This window comes from Euprymna scolopes, chromosome 34 (assembly GCF_053919585.1).
Source record: "Euprymna scolopes isolate OS-2025 chromosome 34, ASM5391958v1, whole genome shotgun sequence".
In the NCBI taxonomy this organism is placed as follows: domain Eukaryota; kingdom Metazoa; phylum Mollusca; class Cephalopoda; order Sepiida; family Sepiolidae; genus Euprymna; species Euprymna scolopes.
Window position 1 is genome coordinate 39,265,855 of NC_136515.1, and position 23,705 is coordinate 39,289,559.

Consider the following 23,705-nt stretch of genomic DNA (forward strand, 5'->3'; position numbering starts at 1 on the left):
CATACGCATCAGTTGTCAATAAAAACTGTGATAATTTTAAGCTAGCGGAACTAACAGTAGAAGATTTCAAATGCCTAATCTTCTCCACGAAAAATGCAGAAATACGCAGACGAGTGTTGTCTAAACTGGAATCTGAGCAAGATTTAACACTTCAGAAATTAGCAGAGGATTGTGAAAGGGCCATTACACTAAAAATGGATTAAAAAAAGATAGAAAAATCCGGAGTGGCATATGTAAGAAAGGTTAGAAAACCATACACACCAACCAAGAACTATAAAAATAAAAGCAGTCAAAACGGAACGAGATATTCCAAATATAATAATTATAATTATAGTAAAGAATATAACAAGTCTCTTCCTAGATATTACTGTAAGACATGCGCAGAAAGACATTGGGAATCGGATTGCCTTTATAAAAAGAAAAAATGCTACATTTGCAAGAAAGTCGGACACAAAAGCGATTGTTGCAGATATAAAGATTTCACCAGAAAGAGAGTACAGCAAACAAAATCAAAGGAAAAATTAGACAAAAATCGGCGAAAATACATAAAAGCGGAAATATTTAAAACGCCAATAAAATTACAATTGGAGTCAGGATCCGATATTTCTATAATAAACTTGAATACATGGAAAAAGTTGGGTAAACCAACCATGATGAAAACAAGTAAATCAGCTCGGACGGTAACTGGTGGTGAGATAAAATTTGAAGGAGAAGTTATCCTTCCGATAAAATTGAAAGGGATTACGAAGAAATTAAAAATGTTCGTATTGAAAAATAGCAAAAACCTGTTTGAAATAGATTTAATTGAGAAATTTGGACTCTGGGATAAGCCAATTAATACATTCTGTAAAAAATAGAATGTACTACTCCAACAACAGAAAATATAAAAGAGGACTTAAAAAAATTATTCCCTGATGTATTTATGACTAAATTAGGTCGTTGCAATTAATTTAAGGCCTCGTTTGAACTTAAAGAAAACACCAGCCCAATTTTTAGAAAAAAGCGAAACATTCCGTTCACTGGGTTGGAAAAGATTAATAAAGAATTAGACAGATTGGAGCAGACATGGTTACTATCAAAAATAGAACATAGCGACTGGGCAGCCCCCACCGTATATGTAAAGAAAAAGAATGATGAAATCAGAGTGTGCGCAGACTTTTCGACAGGTCTAAACTCCATATTACAAGATTATCATTACCCTCTACCAAGCCCAGAGGAAATATTCACAAAGTTGAATGGTGGTAATATCTTCTCCAAGATAGACTTGAGCGACGTGTATTTACAAATACCGGTCGAGGAGAATTGCTCAAAAATACTAGGCATCAACACGCATAAGGGATTGTACAAATACAACCTTTTGGCATCAAAGTAGCGCCTGCCATCTTTCAACAAGCGATGGACACCATGCTAAGTGGTATTGAGTGCGCATGTGCATACTTGGACGACATTGCTATCAGGAGCAAATCCCTAGAAGAACATAAGGAGCATTTAAAACAAGTATTCACTCGAATACAAGAATTCGGGTTTAAAGTAAAAGAAAATAAATGCGACTTTTGTATGAGCGAAATTAAGTATCTTGGACATATAATAAATAAACATGGGCGACGTCCAGACCCAGAAAAATCTGCGGCAATAAAAAACATGCCAGCACCTAATAACGTAACAACCTTGCAGAGTTTCTTAGGACTCGCAAATTATTACCAATCTTTTATTTAAGGGATGCATGATTTGCGAGCTCCCTTAAATGAGCTGCTAAAAAAGGACACACCTTGGAACCGGACGCAAGAATGTCAAACCGCCTTTGACAAAATAAAGAGCGCACTAACATCTGAATTATTTCTAACTCACTATGACACAAAATTAAATATAGTCGTCGCTAGTGACGCTAGTTCCCACGGCATAGGAGCATACATTCAACATATCATGCCTAATGGATCTAGAAAGCCGATAGCTTACGCTTCAAGAACGCTGCTTCCAGCAGAGAAGGAGTATTCACAGATTGAAAAAGAAGCGTTGAGTATAATCTTTGCAGTGACTAAATTCCACCGATATTTATATGGTAGACAATTCATACTTGAAACCGACCATAAACCATTAGTCACAATCTAGGGATCAAAAAAAGGATTGCCTGTATACACCGCAAATAGATTGCTACGCTGGGGTACGATCCTACTGAATTACGATATCCAGCTACAACATCTAGCATCGAAAAAGATTTGCCATGCGGATGGACTTTCAAGATTGATACCACAGAAACATAATTTGGAAGAATCAGTGATTGCAGCAATTCGAACAAACGTTGAAGTGAAAAATATGGTAGCAAACATCATTAAAGAACTACCGGTAACATTGTCGGACATTAAAAAAGAAGCCGATAAAGATGAATATATAAATGATATAAAAGAAAAAATTATAAATGACAAAAAGGTTCAGGAAATTTTTTCCATATGTAACGATGTGTTATTATATAGCGAGAGAGTAGTAATACCTAAAACGTTGCAGAAGAGGATTTTGAGAGACTTCCACACAGGACATCTGGGGATAAATAGGATGAAGTCTCTAATGAGAAGCTACGTATACTGGTGTAACATGGACGTCGACATAGCTACAACAATAAATAGATGTGAAGGATGCCAGTTAGCAGCAAAATCCCCACCTATAGTACACAAACCTTGGCCGAAAACCGACTAACCATGGTCGAGAATCCACATGGACTTCGCTGGTCCAGTAGGAGAAAATTACTACTTAATTGTAGTAGATAGTTATACAAAATAGCCTGAGGCAATGCATTGCAGGAATCCAACAACGAGTAACTCAATAGGATTCCTACACGAGTTATTTGTACGATTTGGTGTACCAGACACACTGGTCACTGACAATGGAACTCAATTCACATCCACAGACTTTAAGGAATTTCGTGACACGTTCCAAGTAAAGCATATCAATACTCCGCCGTATCATCCAAGATCGAACGGCCTCGCAGAGAGGTTCGTGGACATGTTAAAACGAGCGTTGAAAAAATCCATTGGGATAACAACAGAAAAAGCTTTGCAACAATTTTTGCAAATATATAGGATAACACTGCACCCTAATACCCCGTCAAACATATCACCAGCTGATTTAATGTTTGCCAGAAAGGTGAAATCAGCGTTTGATAAACTATTGCCAAGAAAGGCAATTGTCCGAAACACTACACACATTTTTTATTTTTTTATTACATTTTCACCCCAAACAAGGCACATTGCCACTCAGGTGTAGGGGGCTACTATCAGGGTCAGCAACTACTGGGGCACTATGTAGGGATTTGGGCAGCAAGATTTCGGTTCGCGTTACACTTGAACTTCTGCACATCAGTACAGTTAGGGAAGCAGGATCCTGGAATGGAATTCCAGAGTGTAGCGGTTCTGGGGAAGAAACTACTGGAGTATAAAGATCTTTTACATCTAGGGATCTCTACTGTGTGGGGGTGGGATTTAGCTGCCTGTCAGGTTTGTCGAGGGTGTCTGCGTCGTAGGGGCACAAGTGTCTGCAGTTCGTCAGAGCATTCACCATTAAAATACTTGTAGAACAAGCAGAGGGATGCAACATTTCGTCGATGGGACAGAGGCTGAAGCTTAGATGCCAGTTCAGGACCTATCAGGTTGGCGACTCTTTTTTGAACCTTGTCTAGGAGCGAGAGACTAGTAGTAGACGCACCAGCCCAGATGTGACAACAATACTCCATACATGGGCGAATGGTGGCCTTATAGAGATACAGGATACTTTCAGGTGTCAGTAGTTTTCTAGCACGGTAGAGAGAGCTTACCTTTTTTGCAGCGGCCCTGGCAATGTTTTCAATATAATTGCTCCCGCTCATGTTTCCTGTGAACGTTAGGCCAAGCAGTTTGAAAGATGTACTCTCAGACAGGGAGTCACTAGCCATTGCTATTGGTGGTAGAGAAGGTTTCTTGTAATTATTGAAGGAAACCAGTTTGGTCTTTGCAGCATTAAATGTGACCATCCATTTATGTCCCCATTCCACTACAGATTGGAGGTCATCCTCTAGTGTTTTTGCCATTTCTTTAGATATGTGTTCATTTGTTTTCCTGTCATGCTTGTTATAGAGTGTAGTGCCATCAGCATATATACCCATCTCAGAGGCAGTTTTGTCGCGGAGGTCATTAATAACACATGATAAGAAAGAAATATCTCGGGAGATCGAGTATATTTCAAGTGCTACAGGAATAACACTTCTTACTGGGAATGTGGAGTAGTGGATAAACGCATTGGTGATTGTACATACATGATTAAAGGTCCACAAAATATACATAAAAGGCACCTGAACCAAATAAAAAAACGCCACATTCAAGATGGTGATTATACAACAGCAGTCGAAGAGGAGGAAACCATGGACATCATATACGAATCCTTTAATTTGGAACCGCCTCAATATACACCTGAACCCCGAAGATCAGGTAGAAAAAGAAAGTTTAATGAACCATTAATGCTAAATCCCAAGAGAAAAATATATTGAAATCTGTGCGACTTCAAATCTTGGGAGGAGGGTGTTGTGGTGGCACACATTCGTTTGCATATGTGGATAGTAATTACACATAAATAGGAAGACTCAGTTAGTCTGAGTGTGTGTTCACCAGAAGCCACCGAAGGCCGCCGAGAGCAGATATGTTTCTCCAGCAAAGACTCTCTAATTTGACACCATTATGTAAATATCCTGTAAATATACCTTTTCCTAATACACTTCTTATTTGATCTACCTTTGTTGAGTCATCATTTGTATTGCTTTCTACGTTACTTGTTTCAACCTGCAAACTTAACCAATATGTTAATAAAAATATGTTAATGATGTTAATAATAATGATAATAATAATAACAACAACAACAATAAAAATAACAACAAGAACAACAATAATATAATAACAACAATAATAATAAAAATAACAACAACAATAATAAAAATAAAAATAACAACAACAACAACAACAACAACAATACTCACAACAACTTTTGGCATGTGCAGTTTTGTAACTACATTGTTCATCGTTACAACTGGACATGGAGACCCTGCCATGATGCCCGTGTGAAGTGATGTTAAATCATACTGGTTGTTATCCGCTTCATTCAACATGTCGATAAACATTGTTGGGACTCCATAAAGTGAAGTGCATCTGGAGAAAAAGAGATTAAAAAAAAACAATTTGTAAAAGTAAACTTTGACAACGGATGTTAAATCTGAAATTAATAAGTATTTCAACTTAAAAGAAAGAAAATAAATTTTTTTTTTTTTTTTGCATTTAAGCGTGTTTTAAAACAGTTTGTCTGTTTCTTTAATTTTCATTTTATTTCAAGATGCTTCTACGAACCGACACATTTTTAACTTCATATTTAGTGAATATGCGCAACCTTTTCAACTTAACATTAAAGAGTTCTACGTGCATTAATTAACAGCTAGCACAACCTTGATAATACAACTTGGTAAAATTTAGTTGTAAGTTACACTCTTCCGGAGGATGAAGGTTCAATCCAAGGGTTCCATTTGAAATTTCATGCAGAAAGATTCCCAAGTTTGACAAGATGCACCTAGGTCGGAGGCATCATCGACTGAAACATTGTGAAAAAAACAAAAAAACACTCAAAGATGAGAACAGTCGGCCAAAAAATAGTATGAACAGCTTTTGTTTTATCGCCGTTTAATGATATATGGAGACACTTTGTGATGGTCATCATTATGTCTGACACGGCTTAATACTCACTGAACCCCTTCTCACTCTTCCGATTTTTACCTGTAAGATTATTTCAAAGATAGCACACAAACAATCCTCAGACTATTCTTGTACTGAAAATGGCCATCACAATCAAAATAAGGGCAATGTCACTCATACATAGTATTCTGTAACTATATGAAAATAGCCAACGGACCTGTGGCAATTCCCCTGTGATTTTTACTGTAAAATTATCATTATCAGATAAACATTCTTTAAATAAATTAAATATGCATCTTCTTTTTTATTATTTAAAATTATAGCAATTTGCTTCCTTTTAAAACAATTGTTGTAGCTAGACAAGTATTTGTTGCAAATGTTTTATGTTTTATAGATTGATGCTCAGTCGAGCACCTGACATGAAAATAACAATAGAGCAGTGATAGGCTTGTAATATTTCTTTTATGAGAAAGGGGTACAAGGAAGTAGAAAAAGACATCACCCAATCAGATTTCGGTTTTGTACTCTGTCCAGGCAGGAGAGGGTACTCTAAGCGGACCCTCCCTAGATGTGGCAACTGTACTCCATCTTAGGACGTATTTGGCTCTTGTACAGGTAGAGAGTTGCATCAAGAATGAGGTACTTTCTGGAGGGGTTGAATGATGCAATTATTTTTACAATGATTTCTGCAACAGATCTAATGTAAGTCTTACATTTCAGGTCAGGAATGAATGTCAGTCCAGAAGTTTGTTAAAGCAGGGTGCTTCCTCAGGACGAGCATCGTTCATTTCAGTTGGGGCTGTGACGATTAGAGCGTTGCTGGTGAAAAAGTAGCTACATCAGATTAATTATTAATCACCATTTTTGTTGATCGAATGATTTCTATTCCTTTTTATAAATATGTGTGAAAGACGATAAGAACGAAAAACATGAGATGTGAAATGACTTAACGTTTTGTTATATAGATTGGATAAAGTCATAAAATTTGAAATATGAAATGCCTCCACATATTATATAGATTGGAAAGAGTCATAAAATTTTTAATGTGAAATGCCTTAACATATCATAAAGATTGGAAAGAGTCATAAAATTTGAAATGTGAAATGCCTTAATATATTATATAGATTGGATAAAATAAGAAAATTTGAAATGCCTTAACATATATAGATTGGATAAAGTCATAAAATTTGAAATGTGAAATATCTTAAGATATATAGATTGGATAAAATCATAAAATTTGAAATGTACTAATATATTATATAGAATGGATGAAGTTATACAATTTGAAATGTGAAATGTCTTAATATATTATATAGATTGGATAAATAGTGAAATGTATTAACATTTTATACAAATTTGATAAAGTCATAATATTTGAAAAGAGAAATGTCTTAACATATATTAATTGAATAAAGTCATAAAAGTTTAAATGTGAAATGTCTTAACATCTTATATAGATTAGATGAAGTCATGAAATGTGAAATGTATTAAAATATAATATAGATTGGATAAAGTCATAAAATTTGAAATGTGAAATGTCTTAATGTATTACATAGATTGGATAAGGTCATAAAATTTTGAATGTGAAATGTCTTAACATATATAGATTGGATGAACTAATAAACTTTAAAATGCGAAATGTCTTAGCATGTTATATAGATTGGATGAAGTAATATTTGAAATGTAAAATGTCTTCACATATTATATAGATTGGCTAAAGTCATAAAATTTTAAATGGAAAATGTCTTAACATATATGGATTGGATAACGTCATAAAATTTGAAAGGTGAAATGTACTAATATATTATATAGAATGGATGAAGTCATAAAATTTGAAATGTGAAATGTCTTAACATATAATATAAATTGGATAAAATAATAAAATTTGAAATGTGAAACGTCTTAATATTTTATATGAATTGGATAAAGTCATAAAATTTTAAATGTCAAATGCCTTAACATATTATATTGATTGGATGTAGTCGTGAAATGTGAAATGTCTTAACATATTATACAAATTGGATAAAGTTATAAAATTTAAAAAGAGAAATGTCTTAACATATTGAATAAAGTCATAAAATTTTAAATGTGAACTGTCTTAACATTTATGAACTGGATGAAGTCATAAAATTTTAAATGGGAAATTTCGTAACATATATGGATGGGATAATGTCATAAAATTTGAAATGTGAACTGTCTTAACATATAGATTGGATAAAGTCATAAAATTTGAAATGTGAAATGTCTTAACATATAGATTGGATAAAGTTATAAAATTCGAAGTGTGAAATGTATAAACATATGATATAGATTGGATATAGTTACAAAATTTGAAATGTGAAATGTATTAACATTTTATATAGATTGGATAAAGCCATAAAATTTCTAATATGAAATGCCTTAACATATATTATACATTGAATAAAGTCATAAAATTTAAAATGTGAAATGTCTTCCCATATTATACAGATTGGATAAAGTCATAAAATTTGAAATGTGAAATGTCTTAACATATAGATTGGATAAAGTTATAAAATTTGAAATGTGAAATGTATAAACATATGATATAGATTGGATATAGTTACAAAATTTGAAATGTGAAATGTATTAACATATTATATAGATTGGATAAAGTCATAACATTTAAAATGTGAAATGTCTTAACATATATAGATTGGATAAAGTTATAAAATTTTAAATGTGAAATGTCTTAACATATAAATTGCATAAAGTCATCATATTTGAAATGTGAAATGCCTTAACATATAGATTGGAAAGAGTTATAAAATTTTAATTGTGAAATGTATTAACATATGATATAGATTGGATAAAGTCATAAAATTTTAATTGTGGAATGTCTTAAAATATAGATTGAATAAAGTTACCAAATTTGAAATGTGAAATGTATTAAAAGTTTATATAGATTGGATGAAGTCATAAAATTTCTAATATGAAATGCTTTACCATATAATATAGATTGGATGATGTTATAAAATTTGAAATTGAAAATATCTTAACATATGTAGATTGGATAAAGTCATGCAATTTGAAATGTAAAATACCTTAATGTATTACATAGAATGGATGAGGTTATTAAATTGTAAATGTGAAATGTCTTAACATATAGAGATTGGATAAAGTCATGGAATGTGAAATGTCGTAACATACATGGAGTGAATAAAGTAATAAAATTTGACATGTGAAATGCCTTAACATAATATATAGATTGGCTAAAGTCATAAAATTTTAAACGTGAAATGTACTAACATATTATATAGATTGGACAATGTCATAATATTTGAAATGTGAAATCTCTTCACATATTTTATAGATTGGATGAAGTCATAAAATTTTTATAATATGGATTGTATGAAGTCATAAAATTTGAAATGTGAAATGTATTAACATATTATACGAATTGGATAAAGACATAAAATTTGAAATGGGAAATGTCTTCACATATAAAGATTGGATAAAGTCATAAAATTTGAAATGTGAAATGTATTAATATATTATATAGAATGGATGAAGTCATTAAATTTGAAATGTGAAATGTCTTAAGATATATAGATTGGATAAAGTCATAAAATTTGAAATGTAAAATGCTTAACATATAATATTGATTGGATGAAGTCATAAAATTGTAAATGTGAAATGTCTTAACATATTATATAGATTGGATAAAGTCCTGAAATTTGAAATGTCTTCACATATTATACACATTATATGGGTTGGATAACGTCACAAAATTTGAAATGTGAAATGTATAAACATATTATATAGATTGGATAAAGTCATAAAATTTGAAATGTGAAATGTATTAACATATTATATAGATTGGATAGTCATAAAATTTTAAATTTGAAATTCCTTAACATATTGTTATATAGATTTGATAAAGTCATAAAATTTGAAATGTGAAATGTCTTAACATATTATATAGATTGGATAGTCATAAAATTTGAAATTTGAAATTCCTTAACGTATTGTTATATAGATTTGATAAAGTCATAAAATTTGAAATGTGAAATGTCTTAACATATTATATAGATTGGATACAGTCATAAAATTTCAAATGTTAAATATATTAACATATTATATCGATTGGATATAGTCATAAAATTTTTAATGTGAAATGTATGAACATATTATATAGATTGGATAAAGTCATAAAATTTGAAATGTGAAATATCTTCACATATCATATAGATTGGATAAAGTCATAAAATTTAAAATGTGAAATAGATTAACTTATTATATTGGTTGGATAAAATCATAAAATTTGAAATGAAAAATGCCTAAACATATTATATAGATTGGATAAAGTCCTAAAAATTGAAATGTCTTAACACATTATAAAGATTGGATAAAGTCACAAAATTTGAAATGTATTAACATATTATATAGATTTGATAAAGTCATAAAATTTAAATGTGAAATTCTTTAACGTATTGTTATATAGATTGGATACAGTCATAACATTGTAAATGTGAAATGCCTTAACACATAATATAGATTGAATGAAGTCATAAAATTTGAAATGTGAAATGTCGTAACATATTATATAGATTGTATAAATAATAAAATTTGAAATGTGAAATGCATTAACATATTATACAAATTGGATAAAGTCATAAAATTTGAAATGTGAAATGTTTTTACACATGTAGATTTGATAGAGTCATAAAATTTGAAAGGTGAAATGCCTTAACATATATAGATTTGATAAAGTCATAAAATGTGAAATGTATTAACATATTATATATATTGGATAGTCAGAAAATTTGAAATTTGAAATTCCTTAACGTATTGTTATATAGATTTGATAAAGTCATAAAATTTGAAATGTGAAATGTCTTAACATATAATATGGATTGGATACAGTCATAAAATTTGAAATGTTAAATATATTAACATATTATATAGATTGGATATAGTCATAAAATTTTTAATGTGAAATGTATTACCATATTATATAGATTGGATAAAGTCATAAAATTTGAAATGTGAAATATCTTCACATATCAGATTAAGTCTTAAAATTTGAAATGTGAAATGCCTTAACATATTATATAGATTCGATACAGTCATAAAATTTGAAATATGAAATATCTTCACATATCAGATTAAGTCTTAAAATTTGAAATGTGAAATGCCTTAACATATTATATAGATTGGATAAAGTCATAAAATTTGAAATGTGAAATATCTTCACATATCAGATTAAGTCTTAAAATTTGAAATGTGAAATGCCTTAACATATTATATAGATTCGATACAGTCATAAAATTTTGAAATGTGAAATGCTTTTACATATTATATAGATTAGACAAAGTAATAAAATTCGAAACGTGAAGTGTCTTAGCATATTACATAGATTTGATAGTCATAAAATTTGTAATGTAAAATGCCTTAACATATTGTTATATAGATTGGATAGTCATGAAATGTGAAATGTATTTGCATATTGTATGGATTGGATAAAGTCATAAAATGTGAAATGTAATATATTTATTGGATAAAATCATAAAATTTGAAATTTTAAATGTATTAAGATATTATATAGATTGGATTAAGTCATAAAATTTTATATGTGAAATGTCTTAATGGAGAATATATAGATTGGATAAAGTCATAAAATTGTAAATGTGAAATGTCTTCACATATTATATAGATTGTACTTAGTCATAAAATTTGAAATGCCATAACATATATAGATTGGATAAAGTCATAAAATTTGAAATGTGAAATGCCTTAACATATTATATAGATATGATAAAGTCATAAAATTTGAAATGTGAAATGTCTTAACATATTATATAGAGTGGATAAATCATAAAATCTGAAATGTGAAAGAATCTGAATTTGTAAATAATACATCAACTCACTTTTCAGCTTGTACAGCTTTTAACACTGTTCGTGGATCAAATACTTTCGATGGAAACACACATGTTGATCCATGAGTGAGCATCATTAGGGAACCTAAAACTGATCCGAAACAATGGTACAAAGGAACGGGAAGGCAAATCCGTGTTTCCTGAAAGAACATTAAGAAAGTTTATATTATTTTGATTCTTTGGACTACTGTTCTGATCTTGAGTCCAATTTTCATAACGTTTTGATCGATGTAACTTTCAACCTACTTCAGGTATATTATGTTGAACTTTATCCAGTCATGGCTGACGGAACGAGAGCATGCAACTGAAACTTTGTGAAAATAACAGTCAATTTGAGAACAGTAGTTTGAAGATTCCAAATAATATGATAATCAATCCTTATTTCAAAAATTCAGAAACGTAATATTAAAAATGTTTCTAGCAGAAACCATTTTTTTTTCTAAAGAAATTGTTTATCAATATTTTAATTTTTTTGTTTTTTATTATCAATGAGTTACCACTTATCAAGGCCAAAAGCCACACAAGACCAAGGTTTAATGAAATGAATGGATCATAGCGGTTGAATAATGAAAGGATGAATGAAATGAACAAAATTACTTATGAGAATTTTTTCTTTATGTAGTCATCGTTTATCAAAGCCCAAAGGCCACTCGAGGATAAAGATCAATAAGTTTGTCAGGTGAACGGTGAAGCAATACTGTGATGGTTTGCTAACAATGAGTGAAACTAAGCAGAATTTGATTAAGAGGACGACTAAACAAGAATGTTAAAATTGGACTTGAAACTGTAGTTGTAGTTAGCTGGGAAGCAGTCCTAAGATATTGTTCAACAGACGGGCAGTTCTTGAAAAGAAACTTTGCTCATGGAAGTTCCGTTTAGTTTTAGACATAAAGAAAGGAAAATTATTTACAGTGGTTGTAGCTAGACGAGCTTTTGTTGCGAATATTTTATAGAAGGAACTATAGATTGGAGCCCAGTCGAGCACCTACCCTGAAAATAATGATAGAGTACTAACATTTTTTTCTATAAAAAAGAAGCTATAAGGAAAAGAAGACATCTTTTGCCAGATTTCAAAATTAGTCTATGACCAGTATTTGTTAACATGTATTGTAATGTTACACAATTACACATGGGACCCACACGTTGTAACTTCAGTCGCAAAGCAGACACAGAATAGAAAAGAACTTCAACGTTTTTTGTTGTACAACAGCATTTATTTCCTCATTCTCTCGTGACCACTGTGACGTCCCTCACATCATCATATTCTCGAACGTCACCCACGCCTCACATGATCTCGAACGTTATTCACATCTCTAATGTGATCGTCCTTTTTGAAGTCTTTATTTTTCTCTACTGGTGACGTCATTTCGTATGCATTTGCATAGGCAGATCCGAGCAATGTTACAGTATCTGCAAGGAAACAGACCCATCATAATGTCTTTTACAGACAGGAAATCCTTGAAAATAAACTGTACATAGAAATTCCATCGAATTTTAGGCACATGATGGATGAAAGGAAAGTTTTATTTTTGATTGTTGTAGAAAAGTTTTTGTGAATGGCTTAAGAGAGATTGGAAATCAATCAAGCATTTTCCATGGAAATAATAAGAAAAAGTCTGGCAATGTCTCTTTTGTGAGAAAGGGGCTTTAAAGAACAAAAGAAATCATCCCTAACTTGAGTAAGACAAAAAAAGTGGTCTTACAGCATCCGCCCAAATGTGGTAGGAGAATTCCATCTTAAGACATGTCTTAAGCCTCTTATATATGTTGCAGATAGCAGGTACTTTCTGAATTAGTGGAAATATCGGCAAACCAGAAGAACGCCAAAGTTTGTACTAAACAGTGTCCGATCTGTAGTTTGATATGCATTGATTTGCATATCAATGAGGCTTTACCCCCCCTCCTCCTCCTCCTCCTCCTCCTCCTCCAAAAAAGATGTTATAAAAAAACTAAAGTCGAGTGAGCAAGGCAATCGAGTTCTTGGAACTGAACTGAGTAAGTCAGACCGTAGAAAGTAGTACGGACGCTGTGAAGTATTCTTTTTTTTTTTTTTTAAATTACAAGCTATTCCGGTATGAAATAGTAAAGTCTTGTGGTGCTCGAGAGTCTAGTAGTGTATAACGGTGTTTGAAGTTGATGTGAGTGCCAATCTGGCCATGAGGTTATGCGATGATCTTTAAAGATCAGGGGTGGTAGTTTGATATGCAAACAAAGTTCCATAAACAAACGAAACAAATAACAACAAAAAGAAACCATTAAAATAAATGGCTTACAATATTTTTGTTAAAAAATGTTTTGTTTTTTTTAATGTTTTTTTTAATCTATAAAGTTTACAAAACAAAACCTTTTGCAAACAATTTTGTAAAGGCAACAGAAAGTAAAAGAAACTAGTGTCAACGTTATATGCGTCCTTTTGACTGTTTCTAATATTGGGGTACTTCAGGTATAATTGATCTCGAATGTTTAGACACTGCACTTACCGTCTTATCATATGCTAATCGTAATCCAACAAAGTAGCTGTTGTTGATGATATTGTAGTGAGAAAGTGTGGCTCCTTTGGATGAACCGGTGGTTCCCTTAAAATAAAAAAGAATTATTACACAGATGAGTATCTGATCATTTCTGGCGGAAAAACATATGCTTATTAGACAATGGTGTGCAGTGATTTGCAGAGAAGTTTATTAAGGCAGGTGCTCAAATGAAAAAAAAACGGTGACTCGGTAGAGTACAGACCTAAAATACATTCCCCTGAAAAGGGCACTTTTAAAACAGGAGTAAAGGGCAAGTGCATGGGCACCCTTCCCCGTCTGCACGTCTCTGCTGATGTGACACTATGATCACCTCAGCGATCATGCTAATATAGAAACAAACAACAAAAAACAAGTCGTAGATTATAATTTAGTTGTGCTTGAGAGAAAGTGATACCTTTGTAGTTAGAGACCTCTACGCTATTTGCTGATTGTTGTCCGATCTGTTGGACCCAGTCGACAACCTTCTCTATCCCTCTCCAGGATCCTTTGCCTAACTAAATACATATGCACATAAAGTTATGAACAGTACATAGGGCCTGATCAAAGCCGGGTTGAACTGCTAGTAACAGAATAACTGAAGACAGATTTTTTTTTGCTTTGATTTGTACACCACATTGTTCGCATGCGTTTTGTTGTTTATGAAAAAAAAAAGAAAGAAGGACTGTTGCTGCTTATGCAAAGAACGAACATCTTTGTTGTTAGTGAAGAAAACAAGACACTCAGACTCGAGTGTGTGTTCTTTCAACTTCAAATAATTTATGTGACTGAAATAAGAATTAATTATTTAAATAAATGTCTACTATCAGTGGTCAGTCAATAAAAATCTTCATTTCATCTAAAAAGATTGGTCCTAAAGCCAGTCTACAATATGTAGTTTATGTCTTATTTCAAAAAGAGCATACCTGGATATTTTGGTCTTTTTAATTCATGATCGAAATTTATTGACCATATCAGGGAAACATAAAATACTCATCACCCCCAAAGTGTGTTGACCACCAATTTCGTTTCATTAATTAATTTCAAAATTAATTTAACTGTAATCCTGTAGGGAAATTTACAAAACTTCTCTTTAACAATAGCACAATGAACAACCATAAAACTTTAACAATAGCACAATGAAAAACCATAAAACTTTAACAATAGCACAATGAAAAACCATAAAACTTTAACAATAGCACAATGAACAACCATAAAACTTTAACAATAGCACAATGAACAACCATAAAACTTTAACAATAGCACAATGAAAAACCATAAAACTTTAACAATAGCACAATGAACAACCATAAAACTTTAACAATAGCACAATGAACAACCATAAAACTTTAACAATAGCACAATGAACAACCATAAAACTTTAACAATAGCACAATGAACAACCATAAAACTTTAACAATAGCACAATGAACAACCATAAAACTTTAACAATAGCACAATGAACAACATAAAACTTTAACAATAGCACAATGAACAACCATAAAACTTTAACAATAGCACAATGAACAACCATAAAACTTTAACAATAGCACAATGAACAACCATAAAACTTTAACAATAGCACAATGAACAACCATAAAACTTTAACAATAGCACAATGAACAACCATAAAACTTTAACAATAGCACAATGAACAACCATAAAACTTTAACAATAGCACAATGAACAACCATAAAACTTTAACAATAGCACAATGAACAACCATAAAACTTTAACAATAGCACAATGAACAACCATAAAACTAGAACCAAAGAAATTGTCTTAGGTGTTCTTTGCATATCTGATATCTGTAATATTATTATCACAAACGAAGCAGGTATACTTCTTTATATATTTCTTTGCTATCAAGGAACTTTCTGTGGATTAGAGTAACACACCGTTTAAAAAACTATCACATGTAATGATTATTCTCTGTGTTAAAAGAACTGTTTATTGTATCTGTTTATGTTTAAACCCACACTCACACACGCATTGATAACGAGTGTGTAACACAACGGTTTCTCTCATTTGTAATAAATTTAACTGTCTTTCTCAATTCACCTTTCTAAAAGTAGTTGCTCTACTTATATGCAAATGTCACCTATGACAAAATCTAACTGCAAACACAGGTTCTTTTTTCTACTGAAAATAGAATGACTAACGTGCGAAACAGTCCATATAGTTCAATGCTGGTAACCTTTCATTTTCTTCTCTATTTTTACAGTAGGTATAATTTAATCCTCATTTACATTTTAAACCATAGTATGTTACATTTCATTTTGAAATAAAGTTTCGTCGTTCTACCACGTTTAATATATAACATTCTCGTCATCCTATTAAGTTTTAATTTGAAATAGCAGTTTCGTTTTTTTTTATGCTAACCTTAACTAAGAAATAACTTTTTAGTATAACCTCATCAATTTAAAAATAATATTTTCGACAGTAAACACCCAGACTCAATGGACACAACTTAAAAATATTAGTCTTCTTTCCAATCGTATTCAACAAACGAACGATTGGAAAACGTCATATCCACGATTTAAAACTCTAAACTAAAAGCAATCTAACGGACAAGGACGGTCCTTAATCAGGCCACCCACCCATTCTACATAATGCCATTAAATTAACTGTTTTTTCTTTCTTTCTATTAAAACTTTATCTCTTGAACTCACTTCGTTGACAACTCTGTTACAATATTTTTGAGTATAATGGGTATGATCCCGCACAGTCAGGCGATTCTATTTATAAACGATGCTGCTAGGAACTGACGAATCGAATTAATTCACGTTCTGCTACCAACCAATCAGAAACCAGAATTGCTCCATAAATATTAAACGTTTTCTGTAGCAATTTCGCAATGTTTTCTTCGTGTCAACACGGGAAGAATCTTTTGCTCTGAGGATTCCAACTCGAGAACTGTCTACTGCGAACCAGTTACCTCCCAGGACTTGTGTAGAACAACGAACCATCGGAAACTGTTCTTCTTTGTGTTGTCTTTAGATGCTGATGTATGCATGATGCATGCTACTGTGATATGTGATTCGAATGAATGCTAAAATGCAAATGGTTCTATTTGCTTATCCTCTTTCTTTCTCCTGTCCATCGCGATGCATATCACTTCTTAAAATTAAAAAGTTTTAGCAAGAAAGTGTTAACTCAAAGAATTTTCAACCAATGGAAATCTTTCCAAACGCAAAAAGTAACACCTATACGCGAAAGTAGTAAGCCAGTACGAACTTAGAAATTCCTATAAGAACAAATCGACAAAATCAGTTTTTCTTCAGACTTCATCAGTCGGACCTGAAAAACACCAAAAAGTACACTCTTCATCACCCCCTTCTCCTGCTGAGAGGAGGGGGAGCAAGTAGTAAAGAAAAGTACCTAAATGACTCACGTATCTAGCATACATTAATTCATGCATATCTATACACTCACTAACAAGAAAAAGGTAAATGCACACACACAATACCACGCTGCCAAAAACTCACATAAATTACTTACACATACCTATTATTCTTTACCCCAAACACGTCTTGTACTATGAACATTTTCAATAGTGAAAATAACTTTTATATCCTTATATCTTATATAAAAATGTTTTGCTATAAAATTTCGTTTTTCTCAATTTTTCTTTTACAAAACTGTTTATGCTTTAGATAGCACTTGCTACCTGGTGACCCTTCTTTACTTCAGTGTTTCATTTTATTTACATTTTATTATGCAATGTACATCTTCCATTTTCTTCTTTTGCTATAACATAACTTTTATACCTCAATTCATATTAAATGCTGATGTGGTTCTTGGTAGTACCCACAGACGCTATCATCATCCAAGATGGCCTCTACCAAGGCCAGAGACCATGCCACACTATAATCTAAGCGACTGAAAATTTTCTTTCATTTCCTAGTAACATTGCACCTATTGTATGTAGAAAAAAATATATAATGTTCTCATTTTTATAGTGTAAATTATATATGGCATAACCATGCTGACACACATTACTTCTTGATAGACCACTGAAGTTAAGCAACATTGAGCCCTGTCAGAACCAAGTGGGTGACCATTTTGGAATATCAGGTGTAGTATGCCGTGTAAGATGTATTGTAACACCTTCCTGCAAAAAACTACAAATTATCTTGCCTAAACAGGATACATATGTATCTGGGAATCACTTGTGATCTGAATATTCCTTAGAAGCTTCCCCCTTTGAAGGAAACTGGCTCATCCCGTCCAGGCAGCAAAATGCTTATGTATCAAATTTTTGGTTAATGTAAACTTCAACCTTCTTCAGGTGTATCTTCAACAGAAAGATTCCCAAGTTTGACAAAGCACATCTGAAGAAGGTCAGAGGTGACATTGATCAAAACGTTAAAATAACACTTAAGATATAACAATAGTCCAAATAATGCAAATAATAAAATTTACATTTAAATTTCTGCATGTTTGTACTGTTGCAGAAGCAGGGAACAGGAGGGTAATTCAAACAATAAGTGGTTCAATGAAAGAAGCTATCAGAGTAGAAGGCGCTTCTACAGTATTGGGGCGAAATCTTGTAATCAATAAATTAAGTTTTCAGATGAAAAGCAATGGTTTCAACTGATTTTTTGTCAATTCTAATAAGTTACAATAGTAGCTTCCAATATTAGGCAGTCGGAATTACTTGAATATTACTGAATTATTAAAAAAAATAACTTTAATTGTGGTAACAGGTGAAAAATTGTCGCATTCTTGTTTAAATCAAAACGGAAAATTACCTCCCTTTTGAACTTTTCTGTGTCTTACGATCGTTTTCATCAAATTCTGTTTTTTTTATTTTTTTTAATAAATAATTTTCTACCTTATCGATTTTCGTCATTTTTGGATATAATCATCTTAAAAATATAAGGAATACGTAGATACCATTGTTTTCATGTGAAATTCATAATTTCCGAAATTTCTTCCTAAAAGTGTAGAAGTGCCGAATAGAAAATCTTTTGGCATCTACGGAACTATGGTGAAGCAGTGGGATTTGGCAGCTAGTCTTGTGAGTGAGGAAGCATTTTATTTTAGAGGGTACAAGTGTGGTAAACATATCAAACATATTCCATTAAAGTATTTAAAAAACAAGCAGAGAGATGCAGCGATGCAACTCTATATCAATGCAACTTTGCAGCGATGCAACTCTATAGCAATGCAATCTGTAGTAATGTAACTATATGACAATGCAATTCTGCAGCAATGCAACTCAGCATTATTGCATTTCTGCAGCAATGTACTTCTAAAGCAATGCAACTCTGCAGCAATGTACTTCTAAAGCAATGCAACTCTGCAGCAATGTACTTCTAAAGCAATGCAACTCTGCAGAAATGTACTTCTAAAGCAATGCAACTCTGCAGCAATGCAACTTTATAGTAATACAACTCTACAGCAATTCAAGTTAGTAGCAAAGCAGCTCTGTAGTAATGCAACTTTGCAGCAATGCAACTCTGCAACAGAGTCTAAAATAAACATAACAAAATAGTAGCCTTGTTTCTATATTAGAACAATTGCTATCACTTGTTTGTCCCTATTTGGATACATGAACTCCTCCAGATGCAAAGGAAATTATTTTAATATTTATCTGGTGTTACTAAAGTTTAATTTTGTTTTTCTTGTTTTCAAATGTAATACTGAATATTTATTTACATCAGAAGAATATTTCAAAATCATTATTTCATCAGGTCAGAGCAAATGTTTGTGCCGGTTTGTAAAATGGATATTTTTTGGAAACCATTGTAACTTATTTTATGCATATCCTTATTACTTCAACTATAATTTATTTATCAGTTTTTTCTTTCAGATTATTAAAGCATCGTTTATATTTTTCTGCAATTCTCCCCCATGATGACCTAAAAATTATCTTTATTAGTCAACAGAAAGGCAGTCATTTTACCATCAAGATAATACTCGTCATCACACAACACTACTGATCAAAGACCTCGTACGAGAATTTGGTGAGGAACCCTTGGTCCATCCTGCATATTCTCCTGATCTAGGTCACTTGGATTATCACTTATTTGGAGAATTACAAAACCATTTAAAACCTCGAGTTAATATCACGATAGGAGATTAAACACGAGTTGGATTCATATTTCACATTAAAACGTAAAGAAATTTATGAACGAGGTATTTATAAACTTGTTGACAGATGAAATCAAGTTATAAAGAACAAAGGTCATTATTTTTATTTTCAATATAAAATTTTAAATCGTCAATCCGACCTGATATTCGAACTTATACTTCAATCAACATGGATCCATTATAGTCGGTTGCTATGAAGCCCATCTTTTCCACATGCTATCAACTAGCAAACTTAGTTCATTACAATCTGTTCTTTGACTCCTCTCCTTCTTATGTACCGTAAGTCAACAACTGATTCCCAACTTTGAGGGAATGTGTCACTCAAAAATCCACTCAGCCATCACCATTCTCTGACACTGGACATAGAAAAGTATTAAAAAATCTATGTCTTCTATAAAATATATAAACATTAATAAATTAACAATGACAGACAAGAGAAGACAACTTTGACAGAAAAAAAATAATAATTGTACATAATTTACATAGTGTTAAGCATAAGTAATCGAACTGTTTGTACTTACAGATGTGAATTGTATATTGACCGGATCATCAAACTGTATTTTATTCTGAATATCAAGAATATATTGGCGTGCTTTTGTTGTTCCTGCCTGTACTACATCGTTAAATAAAAATGTACCACTGAAATAATATTTAAAAAAATACATTATATATATTAAGGCAATCATAAAGGGAAAACGTATTCCTTCAGAATTCATTTTATATTAAAAAAAAAAAGACTGAGGAGAAAAGGAAAATGGATAGCGTCTAAAAAATAAAAGTAGGGAATAAAAACAAAATCAAAACGAGTCAATTGACATGTTTCGTCCTCACTCATCAAAATTGGAATCGAGGGATTTATTTTTTTAGTAATTTGTTTTCTATAATAATAAAATCTAAAAAAGAGACGGGAGCAAGGGCAATCATATGGGGATGGATTTTTAGAGATTGATCACGTTAAAACCGAACAAGCAGTCCTTTTGCTTACAAAGGGAAGGCTTCCTAAGGCGAACGTGAACAGTCTCCAAGACTTTTAGATGATATATGGAGTGAGCTCCACTCAATACGGAGAAAGAGTCGATGCTGAAGTTCGTTGCACAATCCCGGTATTTAATAAAGTGTTCCGTTATAGCGGATCCATATGTGTTGTTTACAGCGTCGGTAGGTAGGAATGTTCCATTCCTGATTTTGCTTGGTACATGTTGTTGTATGCGACTTTCCAATTTTAAAGACGTTCGACCTACGTAGTCGGCACCGCAACCACATTTAAATGAATAAATAACATTATGATATGATGAGGGGATAAAACATCTTTTTTTATTGGAAGCCATTAATGGCTTTGTATTATAATCAACCCAAACATTTGAAGCAAAATAACATCCTTCAACAGTTGAACTAATTTGTTTGGTGAATTTTTCACTTACTTTCCCCAGCCACGGCAATCGAACATAAACCGGACATTTATCCACCATATTGGGTTTTGTTCGTAAAAAATCTGCTCTTTTCCTTTTAATGGTGGTTTCAATTACATCTAAAGGATACCCATTATTGGACAAAGCATCTGTAATTGTATTTAATTCCTCATCCAATTTTTCTGGCGAGCAAATCATTACGGCACGATGTGTTAATGTCCAAATTAAATTATATTTGTGCTTGTTAGGGCAGAATGAATCCCAGCGTGTATACAGCCCAGTAAATGTTGATTTGCGATAAATCGATGTAAGGTAACTAGATGGAGTTTTTGTTACCAAAACATCGAGAAATATCAGGGCGGAATTATCTTCACTTTCATATACGTTAACGCCGGATGCATACTGCTTAGTAACGAGAAAAATTCGTTTGCCTCCGAATTACTATCAAATAGGCAAAACGTGTCGTCCACGTATCTAAAATAGACCAATGGTTTTATGGGTCCGGACATTAATTTTTCCTCATGGAATCCTACAAAAATGTTGGCCAATGTAGGTCCCAACACGGAACCCATCGACACGCCATCAATTTGCCTGTAAATTACATCATTAAAACTAAATTCAACGGATGTAATGGCAAATTTAATTAGTTCAACAAATACGTGTTCAGGAACGGAAGGTGTTGGACTTTGGCTGCGATATAAAAAGTCAGCGCAAATTTTTTTTTTATTCCCTACTTTTATTTTTTAGTTGCTATCCATTTTCCTTTTCTCCTCGGTCTTTTTTTTTTATAAAATGAATTCCGAAGGAATACGTCTTCCCTTCATGATTACCTTAATAAAGTTTTGTACCCCCAAGAAAATCATGAAATATATATATATATATATATATATATATATATATACTAGAACGTTGCCCAGTCACAAAATACACTTAAATATAATATTTTACTTCATGCATATTTCATATTTATTATTATAAAGCAAATTCTTATTATTTGGTATCCAATATATACAGTAATGATTTCAAAAGTTAAAAAAATAACTTTGGTGCCACCGATCATACTCAGATGTTAATCAATTTACTTCTGTCAAAGTCAAATTTTTTACATTTTGACCCCTTAGAAGCTATTTTTGCAGGATAAAATACAAAATCAAAAGTGTTCCCGTCCAAATACCCTATATATCAAATTTCAATTATGTAGACAAAATATTCAGAGAAGAGTTTTGTAGAGACATTTCGCACACACCGATGAGGTCACTTTTATATATATATATATATATATATATATATATATATATATATATATATATACTAGCATGAATGCCCAGCGTGGCCCGAGTGTTTGGAGGTGTGTGTTGAGCAAAAATAAAAAGTGGTAGTAGGAAGGCAGGCTCGAACCCGTACCGCGAAGGAGGAAAAGAACGGGGGAAAAAACCTAACGTCTTTGCTGTTACGACCACCACCAAACTGGAAGTGATGTAGGTTTAAATTAAGGTTAGACAATCTAAAGGAGAGGATGACTTTCAAAAATATCTGCGAAAAAAGCAACCGCTCCCCCTGTAGAAAAGTGCCCAGTTGAAGGTGAAGATATTAATGTTTTTAGCCAATTTTTCGATATTTGTCGTCTGAAAGGTCGAACTTCAAAACAATACTGATCTTGGTAAAATCCGTCACCCCTGTCGAAAGTTTTAGGCAGATATGCAAACATACATACATACATTTATATATTGGTAACTAAAAATTTTCGACCCAAACCGATTAAAAAGCTTGCCCTATCTCTGAATACCCTTTATGTAAAATTTCAAATGTTTAGACCAGAAATTGTCTGAGTAATTTAGTAGACACCGTAGAGGTCAATTTTTTTTAAAACTTTAACTCCTATTATAACCCCTTAACATTTATTGTTTTGGGCTCAAATCAAGTTATTAAGTTAGATCCATATCCAAGGAACCTATATCTAAAATTTTAAGTGTTTAGACCCAACATTGTAGGAAGATTTTGGTAGAGTTCTCAGAGGTCAAATCGTTGAACTTTGACCCTGTTAACAGTCAAATTTCTGGCCGAAAACCGATCACATAGATTTTCCCAAATCTC

At 32.1% G+C, this 23,705-nt stretch overlaps 1 protein-coding gene across 1 annotated transcript in view; it reads right to left on the reverse strand.

Moving 5' to 3' along the window:
• Nucleotides 1–23,705, reverse strand: part of LOC145259188 (medium-chain acyl-CoA ligase ACSF2, mitochondrial-like) — a 131,082-nt gene that overhangs the window by 33,981 nt on the left and 73,396 nt on the right. Inside the window, exons 8-11 of the mRNA XM_080116962.1 lie at nucleotides 20,724–20,841; nucleotides 14,077–14,172; nucleotides 11,588–11,736; nucleotides 4,997–5,165 (exon numbers count right to left, since the gene is read on the reverse strand). Of these exons, the coding sequence (XP_079973088.1) occupies nucleotides 4,997–5,165; nucleotides 11,588–11,736; nucleotides 14,077–14,172; nucleotides 20,724–20,841 (532 nt within the window). The remainder of the gene's footprint in view (nucleotides 1–4,996; nucleotides 5,166–11,587; nucleotides 11,737–14,076; nucleotides 14,173–20,723; nucleotides 20,842–23,705) is intronic.